General features: G+C 46.8%; 1 protein-coding gene across 1 annotated transcript; it reads right to left on the minus strand.

Moving 5' to 3' along the window:
- Window positions 1-212: 212 nt before the first annotated feature.
- Window positions 213-6,326, minus strand: LOC125630206 (lysozyme C). Its single transcript, XM_048835822.2, has 4 exons — window positions 6,133-6,326; window positions 5,167-5,331; window positions 2,538-2,616; window positions 213-680 (listed from the first exon to the last, which is right to left on the minus strand). Exons 1-4 carry the CDS (start codon window positions 6,266-6,268, stop codon window positions 614-616), a joined length of 447 nt encoding a protein of 148 aa, XP_048691779.2. The 5' UTR covers window positions 6,269-6,326; the 3' UTR covers window positions 213-613.
- Window positions 6,327-13,133: the final 6,807 nt, after the last annotated feature.

Here is a 13,133-nt window from a genome sequence, read left to right on the forward strand (position 1 = left end):
ATATAAAACATGTAGGTCTCCCTGATTATGTTCTTCTCCCACAATCTTTATCTCATAGTACCAGGCCCTGTTCTTTAAAGGTATTTAGGCTCTTATCTTCCATTGAATGAACATCAATGGAAGTTAAGAGCCTAAATATGTTTGAAGACTTGGGCCCAAGTTCATAATCTCTTATTCAGTTTCTTTTGTATATTAACCAAGAATCACAAAAATGATGCGCAAAGTAAGTAATTTTATTGAGTGTAATGAATGTGAGCTCGAAAGCAAGATGACATAATATTACTAATTAGCAGAACAAAGTAGTAGCAGGATCTCACAGGAAAAACAGATCTGGCTTATTCTAATGTGTATACATAATACAGAGCTAATAGGAGCTCTTTAAAACTGTGTAGAACACAAAATAAGTTACTGCAGCTGGTCACATGGAACGATCCACAGCAAGGAGTAAAATATTTGCATTTTACCAGTCAGTTGCCCTGCAAACCTTTCTCCTGAATTTTTTTTATTCTGAACATGATTAATTGTAAAAGGGAAGCAAGCAAAGAGAATATTTTGCTCTATGTGAAAAGCTCCTTATTTATAAGGGAACCAAGATGCGATAAACCCCATCACTTTATAGCCCACAGCCACGGATCCACAGGGAGACATCTCGTCCTTTGCAGTTCTTTCTCCATGCCACCCTGTTGAGTTAAAAATCACATTAGTTGATTATGGCCATCTCATCAATTAGTGCAAAGCCACCCAAGAAAAAAACAACCAATTACATTTTTGTATGATTAACTTTTCTGCAGAGATCCGAGCTAATATAACAAATAATTTGCTACTGGTCCAATCCCAGCAGAGCACCTGCCTAGTCTGAATGGCCCAGCTGGATCCTGGAGCTATCCATGCCTGAATAAATCCTGAGTCTACCAACAATTCCTAAAAGGTTGTCAAATGGTTGTCAAAAGGCCCACTTACCAGCTGCTATTCCTGCCACATAAATTTGGTGTGTTTGTGACGCTGCTCAGAGGCAACAACTCCATGGGAGCTCCAGGGCTGGAGCACCCTTGGAAAAAAATTAGCATGTGCTTAGCACCCACTGACAGCCAAGCTTCCCCCTCCCCGCCCAGCACCTCCCGTCCGCCAGCGGCCCCGATGGATCAGCTGTTTCGTGCCGTGCAGGAGATGCTGGGAGGGAGGCGGAGGAGTGGGGACAGGGCATGCTCTGGGGGGAGGGCAGAAAGAGGCGGGAAGAGGGTGGAGCAGGGACAGGAAGAGGTGGGTGGGGTAGGCCTTGGAGAACGGGGTGGAATGGGGGTGGGGCCAAGGTGCGCCAGGAGCAGAAAGAGGCTGGGTGGGGGTGGGGGCTACAAGGAAGGGGTGGAGCGAGGGTAGGGCCTGGGGCTAAGCAGGGTTTGAGCACCCCTGGGGAAAATTGGAAGATGGCCTGTGTGAATTGCTCTCTACTGGATGGAATCAAATTTGTTCAGTGTTGTGCCATAAGCACTATCCTGCTAAATAAAATTAATGAACATTTCCTTTTATCTCCAGCTGGAGGGCACTAAACTTCTGGAGAAAGGTGATTTAAGTTCCATCCCCACTGCCATATGAAGGATCAAGTGGCCCTGTTGTGCAGCATAGATGTAATCTTGAAGTCCTTGGTGGTTCTGGATTTGTTACTTTGGTGTTTGAATTCCTGGGAACCACAGATGCTCACCAAATACATTTCTCTAAGTAGAAGAGTGTGTGTGCTTCTGATGTGGTGGACAAGCAGGGCGAACCTGGGCAGGAAGGGGTTAATTGTCTGTCCTGAAGACAGCAGCTGAAGCCGGTCCCATTTCACCTGCCAGAAGTAACAAGTCTAGAGGGAATTAAAATGGAGGAAAAAGGCTTCAGAGCCAGTCACCTAACAGAGGGATCTTGGGTCTGAGGCCGAGAGGACCTAAGGGGTGGGCTGAGCAATCCTGAGCTAGGAACTGTCAGGTCAGCCAAGTCTGCGGAGGAGGTTTAGACTGGACTTTGTGCTGTTTTATTGGTCATTAGAAAAGTCAAACCCCAGAAGTAGGTGAGTTGTGAACCTAGAGAGGGCACTTGGACTGTTGTTTAGAGCAAATGGGATAGACTGCCATTCACAGTGCCAGTGCTCTATACTGGATGAAATCCAAACTGGTCAACTCTATGTCATAGACCGTACACCTTTAATAATGAATAGGGAGTTGTTTTCAGTCCAAGTGTAGGAGTTTTTCGAGGAGGAAGATCTGAGAGCTATCTCCACTGCTGCTGTAAAGGTCCAAGTCGCCTTCATGTGTATCAGAGCTACAACTGAGACGCCTCAATGTCCATAAATATATTGTGCTGTGAATCCTTAGTGTACAAGTTCTGAGTTCAAATCTGTTAATAATTAAGCATGCAAATATTAGCAACCTGCTTGTTGCTTCTCTACAAGCTTGTTTATCCAAAAGAAGAGTGTAGTCTCTCTCTTTTAACTAGCCTCCCCCCAACTATATACACAAGTATGTCACTGTTATTAGTTCTTGTAAGAGTTTTAGACGTACCATGCACCCATGCCATTAGGATCGTGAACAACTCTCTTTGCACAATTTACACTCGCTGTAATGTCTGCTGTCAGTAACTCTAAAAAAGAAATACAGTGGTAAGCGGAGGAAGAAAAAAACATTTTCCTCTTCATTTTTTTAAAATCAGTCATCTTAAAATGGATGCTGAAATAATATTTTATGTATTATTGTTTATTAATCAAGTTGATTACAGTAGCATCTAAGGACCAACCAAGAACAGGACCCTGTGGTGATAGGCACTGTACAAACATAGAATCGTAGATGTTCGTGTTCTGAAGATCTTAGAATCTAAATAGAAAGATAGACCCAGGGTAGGGAAAAGGGATATAACACACAAACAGAGTAAGCAATTTTCTGGTGTCAAGCATCATGTTAGTTCCACAATTTGATCTTAGCTTTAGAATGCTGTAGGTCTGTGGGCTAGTTATAGCATAAGCAACTACTGTAAGTTGTCTTGTATCTTCCTCTGGCACATGTGATAATGGTCACTGCTATTATACACTCCTGGGGGAATTCTATGTCACTGTGTGCATGCATAATTAATGTGCTATGCATATTTTTAGGGTTTTTTCCCCCAGAAAATAGCTCCTGCCAGAAAGGTGCTACAGTTCCACCTTTTACCCACCAAAGGGTGCTGTGGCGCTCCCGGCCAATTAGGGAAGAGAAAGAGCCTGCAATGCCTTCTTCACAGCGCCTGTCGGGCCAGGTCAGGAGACAGGGGACATGGGGAGACAGACATCATGGGGCTGCTGCGGGATCACAGACAGGAGCTCATAAGGGCTAGTTGGGGAGGACAAGCTGGGGGAGGGCCTGAATGGGAGTGGAAGTGCTGGGCCACAGTGGGGAGGGAGTTGCAGGGCCACATGAAGATGGGGAGGGGGTTTAGGGCTGCATGAGGATGGGGGGAGGTGGCTGGCTGAGGGGGTTCAGGGACACATGGGTACAGGGGGAGGAGGTGCAGGGACACATTGGTATGGGGCCTGGCTAAGTGGGGGTGGAGGGACACATGTGGACTGGGGCATAAGTGCCTGACTGAATGGGAGAGGCTAGGGGTCAGCCAGGGTCTGCATGGGGGAAGCTCCCTAACAATCCCTCCCCACCTCCCAAAAACACCTGTTCCATACTTTTCCCACCCATACCCAACAACCTTCTAAGTTCACACCCAGGCTCCTTCCCAGCAATTACTTCCCTCTCCCTCAGATCCTCTGTTACCCCTGACTCCCCCAAGTCTTTGCACTGCTTCTGAGGGGAGCAGGAAATATGGTTCTGTACTATAGTTTAAATGAGTTATTACTCAGAGTCCTGTATTAATATGCCTAGTAAGGAATCTATTTGTCAGAAAACATTTCCTGAATCTTTTTTGTTGTCTGTATTGTTACAGACATACTTGCTGACAGGTATTTCAAAATAAATTACCAAAATGATTGAAACAGATGTGATTATATTGTGTTATTTTGACAAATAAAATATGAAGAATTTTGCAGAATTTTAAAATATTGTGTACAGAATTTTTAATTTTTGGCATAGAATTCCCCCAGGAGTAAAGAGGCTATTGGAGACATTGTATTGAACTAGAAAGACCACTGGTTAGATCCAGTATGGCAATTGCTCTGTTTCTCTCTTTAAAGTTTCTATCTGTTTCTATTAGACTTTGCTGAATTCTATTTAATGGTTTTATTTCAGAACAAATGTCTTCTAGTACTATAAAGGGATACCACACCATCTGCTTCAATATAACACACTTGTCTGAAAATTTTAAATCAACTATTACCACAAGTAGCACCTAAAAGTCACCAGAAATTGAAAGAAATGAGAGAAAAATATTGTTTGGTATTTTTTCCATCTTCTTTCCTTGGTGCCCTTGACAGCTTTTGGGTGTAATATGTCTTAGGTGAGACCATAAATTCTGTGCTAACCCTCTCCAAAAGGGTTGGTTTTACTCTTTCTGAATAGCTATTTTGCTGGTTTTGTGTATAGTCAGACAGACAGTTTTCTATGTTGTTTGTGTGGGTCTCTCACACAGCAACAGAGGAGACAAGTCCAAAAAAAAAAGAGGGATTGTAAAAATACAAAAACTGTCAGGGGACGGGAAGGTATATTGTAGTACTTGAAACTATTTTTAATTCTTTCTTAAAATGGACTAGATTTCAAGTTGATTGTGTCTCTTTAAATTAGAAACTTTAAAATGTTTTTTTTTATAATGAAGCAAGGGCAGGAACCGGCATTTGTGCTGGCCTTCTGCACAGCGGTGAACTTCATCCTCTGAGAACAAAGTTACATGTACTCAAATCAACATAACCGGTAAGTAGTAAATGCTTCTCGAAAAGGGAATTGTTTTTACTAAAGAAACATAAAACAGAAAGTCAGAAAAGAAGGAACACAATTCCTTTTTAAAAAATCCTTTGGGAATCCCCCTTTTATAGCACACATGCATCCCCACACATTGCAACCTCGCCCTTCTGTCTGTAGAATAAGGGGTTGGTTTTTTAATGTAGGGCTACTAGGAGCAAAATATGGCCTCAGTTATAACTTTGCAATGCTATAGGCTCACACAAACAGGCAGAATTTGCCCTTCATAGTGTTACCTGTAGGAACATATTGCACCTACCATGACACTGGATTTTACATGCGTTCTTGGCTCTTGGAGTCTTGCCATCATTACACCACCAGTGGCTGTTGATCTGTAAAATCCCATAGTCAGTGCTTTGGTCACCGGGGTTATAGTTCGTGGCTCCTGTGTTAAAGTTGCTCTCGTATCTTGCTGCGCACACCCCTGTTATTTAAAAAAAATAACCACACACAGACTGATGTATTTTCTCTGGTGATACAAACTCCTCATAGCTTGATACTTTACAGAAATATGAATCTAAATGCCCCTATATCACTGGTTTGTAGATGATGTAAATGATTATTTAATACAAAATACACACAGGCAGTTTTGCTTCCCATTAAATTGATCGGATTCACAATCCTTATTTAATATGAAGAGTAAGAAAAAAAATTCTACATGTAAAACTTTTGATTGTCATGTGAACACCACATGGGGCCAATATCTTTGAAGGAAACACCAGTGAGTGTTTTGGGGTGTAGATTTGCCAACTTTCTAATTGCTGAAAATCAAACTCCTGAGGCCTTGCCACAGCCCCACCTCTTCCCCCAAAGCCCTGCCCCCACTCACTCTTCTCTCGCCCTCCCCCTATTGCTCCATGCTCTCCCCACTCCCTGTTGCTGGATTGTCTCATCCTCCCTCCCTCACCAGCTGGGCTCCCTCTGCTCCGGGGCCTGGACAGGAGCTGCAGTCAGACTCAGAGCCTACCGCACGGTTGTCTGCAGATAGAAGGCGACCCTAGTTGAGCAGGGGCTGTCAAAGGTTGATGACCCAGTACCTCCCCTCCCACTCCCACCCTCTCTGGTAAACGGACTTTTGGTCTCCAGTCAGTACATCTGACTGGACACTGCTGGGTCCCCTTTTTGACTGGACTTTCCAAAGGAAAATGGGCACCTGTCAACTTATCCCCTTTCCCTCCCCGCCCCCTGAATCACATAGACATCTCCTCCAAGGCAGCAGACTTACAATGTCCCAAGCTGTAGCCCTGGTATCCATCCAGCCCAAGCCTTTTCATTGCTCTTGCCAGCTCACACCTTTCATAGGTCTTCCCACGAGCAGCCAGGGGCAGGAGGAGAAGCCCCAGGATTAGCAAAGCCTTCATGCTGGTGGTGTAGCAAGCCCAGGCTCCTATCACTGAGACTAGAGACGATGTGTGCCTGCTAATAGTGGGGAGGAACAACAGGGAACAGCTCAAATCACGCTCCGCCCGGAAAGCAGTGGCCCTTCCCTTAGCTCTCAGTTGTCCCTCCTGCCACACTGGGCAGCTAAAGCAGCAGCCCCTCCCTGCAGCTCTCAGCTTTGAATGATAAACTGCAAATACTTTGGTAGGTGGGTTAAAAGGTTGTCTAGTTCTCTGTGGCATCTGTAAGTTCTGCTATGTCTTTGGAAATGCAGTGTGCCTAGTGGACTGGGCACTGGACTGGGATCCAACAGACCTACATTGTAGTGCAAGCTTTGCCTCTGGTCTGCCGGGTGACCTTGAACAAGTTACTTTACCTCTGCCTCAGTTTCCCCATATGCAGAAAGGGGATAATGATACCTCGCTTGTGGCCTATATGCTCTGTCTAGGTATTGCTAGGTATTCTTATGCTGAGCAAGTGCTATTTTAAACTTACACTAATAAGTCTCAGTAATGACTGGCTTTCTACACCCTAAGAGAACAGTTTATACTATATCTTTTTCTCCAGGGGTGGGAGAACACCTTTATTACAGGGATGTGTGCTAAATTAGGGCCCTGGCGCTGTCTACCAACTACTGATACCAACAGGGCCTGCTCAGCAGACCTAAATTCGCAATAGCACTTTGCAGACATTGACTTTGATGTGTAAATTTAAAAAAATTAATATGAATGTGAATTTTGTTTTTGTAAAAACTACAAGGTCAGATGCTAAGATTTCTGTTTCTGTAACACTGCAGAATGACAATAGTGACTCTGTAGTTAATGTTGTGACTGAGTTTCCCATTACAAGCCTGATTTGGGCTACTCCATCTAAAATGCCCAACCAGAGGAGTGTCAGCTTCGAAACCGGTAGGAGAGGCCTGAGGGAGAGGGAAGACTTTACTAAAAAGCTGAAATGAATTGGACACCCTAAGCGCAGAAGTTCAGAAACAAACATTCTTCTTTTGGGTGGGGGGAGGCTGGGGAAGGAGGAGGGGTTAGTGTATATATATTTGTCCCTCTGTAGTAAAATAAAGTGAGGAGAGATCACATTAAGGTTACTGAGTACATCTGTGTGCTAGCCTGTTGGCCCAGAGTTAAATCTAGTTTGTGCTTCTTAATGATGACTTTCCAAACTTTCCAGTGTGTGAGTTTCCCTGAATTTCCTAGGTTTACCCAGGCCCGCCGATGGGGGAGCGAGGGAGTAATGGGGCAATTGCCCAGGGACCCAGGTGGTTTAAAAGGGCCCGTGGGGGCCCCGGCCGCTGCCACCGGCAGCGCAGCAGAGGTAAGGCAGGCTTCCTGCCTGCCCTCACTCCACACTGTTCCTGGCTAGAACGGCTCTACGGCCCTGGAGGGGACAGGGGTCTCCGCACACTGCCCCCCGCACCCATCACTGGGGGTGGTGTCTGTGGGAAGTGGCACACGGAGACTCCCTAGACCCCCCCGGCTAGGAGCCGCTGCCAGGGTGTGCCGGTCACTTTCAGGAGCCACCTGAGGTAAGTGCCAACCCCCTCCTGCACCCCAACCTAAAGCCTGCACTGTGCACCCCAACTCCTGCCCAGAGCCTGACCCCTCTCCCTCACCCAAACTCCCTCCCAGAGCCCACACCCTGTTCTTTATTATTATGAAAGCAAGGATGGCCCAGTGGTTAGGGCAGTGGCTTGGGGACACAGTTCCCTCTTCTGCCACAGATTTCCTCTATTGTTTGGTCTCTGTGTGTCTTCGCTCCCTACATTATGGAGGTGGCATGCAGTGCTCACATACTTTGATGGTGGGAGCCATTTAAATGCCATAGATGGACTCTATGTGCTATGGGCCTCTGTTTTTCCATAACAAATACAGCTAAAATGCTCCATTCTTGGGCCCCAGGCCTAGATTGTTACCTTACTGCACATGCAATTTATATATGTTAAGGAAAACCCCACACACCAGAACAGTACTGTATTGATTTTTATCTTAATTAGGAGAATTGTGCAAATACAGGCAGAGAAGAGAACAGCACTATGAAGAAAGCCCTTTTGGGAAATACCGAATTAGTATTTTTAACTACTTGTTAAGAAATGTGTGGTTTTCTGTTACTCAAAGAAAAACATACATTGTTTCGTTTCCTCATTCATCTGTCAACCATTAGATTTTAACAAAGCACTGCAGAAGTTTACAAAATGAGAGGTGTAAATATATATCTCTAGTCCCATTTGTGCCAGTGTAATTCCAGGTTCAGCACTGTCTCCATTATAAATCACAGGTTCTTCCTTGATGGGGAGAGGAGCCATTTTTGGAGCCACAAGATTTTTCCTACTTTCACATTTTCTTCTCAACCTGCTATCCAAAAGACATTGGAGTCCTAGGCCCAGATGCTCAAAAGTATTTAAGTGCCTAACTCCCATTGAAATCTATGCTGGGCTGAAGGTTGCTCTCCCCAGAAGCCATCAGCACCAGTGCAGCCAGAAGCATTGCTGGTACAAGATGCTTTTCCCTTTCCTCAAGTCTCCGTCATCAGGGCCTAAGTGTATGTTCTGCACAGCAATGCTATCGAGTGCAATTTTTCCCAGGCTGGCCCAAAAGCAGAAGAGCAAGGGCCAGACTCTCAGCTGGAACAAATCCATGACTTCAATGGAGCTACACCAATTTACATCTGCTGAGGATCTGGACCAAAGTTGGAGAGTTCTTTTCCATACAATGTATGGCCAGACAGGAGAGCCCTAAACGATGTTGTTCAGGATTTCCTAACTTCAGAAAGTATAAAAAATGTCAACTGTGGCAATTTAGTGAAGATAACACCCCAACTCTGTCATTTTAAATGTTGATTTTGGGGGTATTTTTAGTATGATCTTTCAGTCTTTGTGTGTGATAGACATTTATATAGTGTTTTTCTCCAAAAAAGCCAAAGCACCAGACTAGCTATAAAACTGTGCAATCAGAGAACACTCCACCCGCCCCTGAATGCAGCTACCTCTGACACTGAAAACCTTTAAACAGTACAAAGCAGCATGACATTGAAGAATTCTGTGTCCATTGTGAGTTCTAGCTGAACATAGATAGCCAGAATGGAATCACCCCATTGGAATCTGACTCGAGTTTAAACTATGACTGCTAACTCTTCTTAGGTCTTTAGAAGCAGGGCTGTACCGCCAATATTTTAACAATGGGCTCCCTCAAAAGTGTGCCATTCCCAGGGTAAAATACTCCCCCTTACCCTCCTCGTGCCCCCAATATAAAAAAATTCAATTCTACACCCTTTCCCTCAACAAACAGCCCTAGCTGACACAACACTACCCTTTTCCTGGCCCAGTACTTCTTGCGTCACCACGTTTTCCCCCAAACCACCCTCTCATAGAAGGCTCCTTGAGGTGGGTCCCCTACATGACAGCTCTTCCTCACAGAAATAGCAATGATGTCAGGTGCCTGCCTGTGGCTTCTTCAGGCAGCAGTTGTGGTAGGTTGGGGTGATGTCCCTTCTGTGTTGATCGTTGGTTGGGTATTGAGTCCCCTTTGTTTCTTAATGTTGATGGCTCTTCTCTATGTGACATGGGAGGTTAGGAGTTAGAGTGGGTTTCCAGTGGCTGTATTACCCGAGAATTGAGAGGTGTGTTATTCCAGAATTTGATTATGCTAATTACAGCCATATTATGTGTATTCAGCCACCATGAATTAATAAAACAGAACACCACATAGTTAAGGGTTAATTTGCACCAGCAGGGCTTGTGGAGAATACAGGCTCCAAGCTTACAGTTTCTATTTATCGTGATGGGAGGAGGGGAGAAAAGCATCAACAAATTATGAGACTGAAAGAAAATAAGTGGATGCAGACCTTGAGCTTGGGCGCTTTTGATATAGAAGCTTATTATGGCTAAGATTGTTAGGAATGTTTTGTTAATAAGTAGTTGTTTGAAGTTAGGAGAAGTGATGACCCACTAGGGGTCACAATGAGCTATGAGTTTTGTAAAAATTAATTATAAAAAAACTAGATAATGGAGTATACTTTGGAGCAGTTCTCTGAAGCTATCCTGAGAGACTTTTTCCCAACACCATATTCTCTGGCAGGGAAGCGCCTGGCCATTGCTGATCTGCTGCTAATCACTCAATACCATCTCAGAGTTTAGGTAATTATTTGGAATGTTCTAAACCTATTGCTTATGTCTGTGTGTGCTTAAATCTAATAAATAGTAGTTTTAGGTAAGAGCCCACTTACTTATATCAATCTTTCATCAGCTGGAAGCGCTGTATTCCCATTGATTTATTCCTGACACTGACTGGAATGAAACAGTTAAGTTACTACTGGTTTGGGTTCTGAAAACCCTGGGTAATGGATCTGGTGAGCCAGTTGCCAGGAGTGATGGAGAGGAGGGGACAATTGATACAAGTAGTTTTTGTTTGCAGTAAGGGAAGGGAATGGTGGAACAGGATCGCAAGCTGTAATTTTCCATGTTGTAGCCCATGAGTTGATTTATGGTTACATTCTGCTTCTGATTCAGGGCTCAGGCTGACAGCCTGATCGGGTAAGAAGACATGTTAGAAGGAAAGGGAACATCTGGAAAGAAAGAAAAGTTGGAAATGATCTTGGGAAATAGCTTGAATGATTTTGTACAGGAGCATGGTATTGGTCTCTGGAAGCCTGGGAGCTTCCTGTGGCTCTGTAAGCGGATGGTAGTGATGATAGTAGGTACAGAGATAGATCAGTTAATGACAGAAATAGAGGAGTTAAAGAAAGATAAAGTTGAGAAAGACAAAGAGATATCCAGCCTGAAGGCTGAATCATATACCCTTTTACCTTTCAAGGGAAACAGTTGTGTCTTGCCACGGTCCTCATGGGCTGGAACAATGCCCCTATTATTTGTCAAGATGCCCCTGTAGTCAAGATGTGGGATGGTATGCCTGAAGGAGACAGTGTGATTTCTTATGTGGATGACAACCTGGTTTTCACTCAGACCCCAAGGAAGAGAATTTGGAAGTATTGGACAGGGTGTTACAAAAGATTCAGGAAGCTGGGTTTAAAATAAATCCAAAGAAAGACCCAATCGTGGTCCCAACAAGTAGACTATTTTGGAGTGATTTTGAGATTTCCCCTGATCAACAGAATGTGGAACTGATACTTAAACTACCAATTCCCACAGATGCCACAGCTCTTAGATCCTTTCTGGGAATGGTTAATTTCTCCCGAGATGTTATTGAGGGAGTTTTAGAGAGGGCATCACGTGAAAGGTCTGGCAGGCGAGACGAACCACCCTGAGCTCCTTCACATTGATATGGAGCAACTGTTCTGCTCCGGACCATAACCCCTGCGTCATGAGGTCCCCCAGGTGAGCCCCCCATCCGGGGTGTGACGCGTCCGTCACCAGCATCCGGTCCAGTTGTGGGGCCGCAAAGGGGATGCCTTCGCAAACCGCAGGCTGGGACTGCCACCACAGCAGGGAGTCCAGCACGTCCCTTGGGGCTGTCACTACCAAGTCCAGGGGGTCCCTGCCTGGGCGGTACACCCAAGCGAGCCACGCCTGCAGAGTCCTGAGTCTCAGTCTGGCATGCCTGACCACGTGCGTGCATGCTGCCCTGTGGCCCAGCAGCCGCAGGCAGCACCTGGCTGTTGTCATTGGAAACTGGCGCAAGGAGGCCACCGGTTGCTGGATAACCTAGAATCGGGATACCGGAAGGCTTGCTCTGGCCTGCACCGCATCCAGGACCGCCCCTATGAATTCCACTTTCTGCGTGGGTACGAGCGTGGACTTGGGGACATTGACCAGGAGCCCCAGCTCGCGGAACAATCTCAGGGCCACCTCCACATGGCCCCGCACCTCCGCCTCGGATGGGCCCGCCTGGAGCCGGGATGTGAGTCCATGCGACGGCACCGGGATCGGTGCCGGTCTCTCCGGTTTATCCTGGGGAGATGCTGGAGGCCTGGATACTGTAGTCTCCTGCACCGTCTGGCATCTGTGCGGGGACTGGGACCGCTGCATTGAGTAACTTGCCCTGGACGGAGCCCCTTGGTGCTCCTGATAGGCCCAGGGGGTCCAGAAGACCCAATGGCCTGGCGGCCCCCATTGGAGTTGCCAGCCCACCTGAGGGTCCCTGCTGTCTGGGGCCCGGTGCGAGTAGCTATAGCTGCCGGAGTTGGCTCAGGACTGCAGTGACGCTGATCGCGAAGGCTACGACAGTGCCAACGATCTGTGCCGGCGGGAGAACGAGCGGCAGCAGGACCATCGGCGGGAGTCCTCTGGTGAGGGCCTTCTTGACTCTTCCCAGTGCCGGTCTCTGGGTGGTGCCGGAGACCGGCCTTCTGGGCTGCTGGCAACTGTGAGTCCGCGGAGTTGGAGCTAGACTGTGACCAACTCCAGGAGCGGTGCCGGGACGGTGTCCTCGAGCGGCACACCATTGCTGGCTTATCCCTCGATGGCACCCGAGGCATGGGGTGCTGGATGATTCTCCCCATTTGGGAGGGGGCTCGCCGCCGACAGCTCGATGAGGTCCTTTGCAGCCTCAAAGGTGCCAGGCGTGGAGGGCTGATCCGTTATGCCCTCGAGCCCATCGTCCACACTGAGCTCACTTAGGTCTGGGCTCGGTGGGGCTTGTGCTGCCGGAACCGCGGCCTTCCCGCTCTTATCGGCACTCGGGGCCTTGGGAGGCGCCGGCCTCCTGTGCAGGGAATGACAGCGCCTTCCTGTCAGCTGCGCCGGGGGCCGCCCCGGGGAGGATGAGTGGTGCCGGGGCCTAGTCTGGTGCTCTGGGGCCGACAGTTTACAGGGCTTAGCCAGTGCCGGGTCTCTCGACGGCTCTGGGACACCATGCACCGAGGAAGCCTGAGCCGGCATTG

The sequence above is a fragment of the Caretta caretta genome, chromosome 1 (assembly GCF_965140235.1).
Source record: "Caretta caretta isolate rCarCar2 chromosome 1, rCarCar1.hap1, whole genome shotgun sequence".
NCBI lineage: Eukaryota > Metazoa > Chordata > Testudines > Cheloniidae > Caretta > Caretta caretta.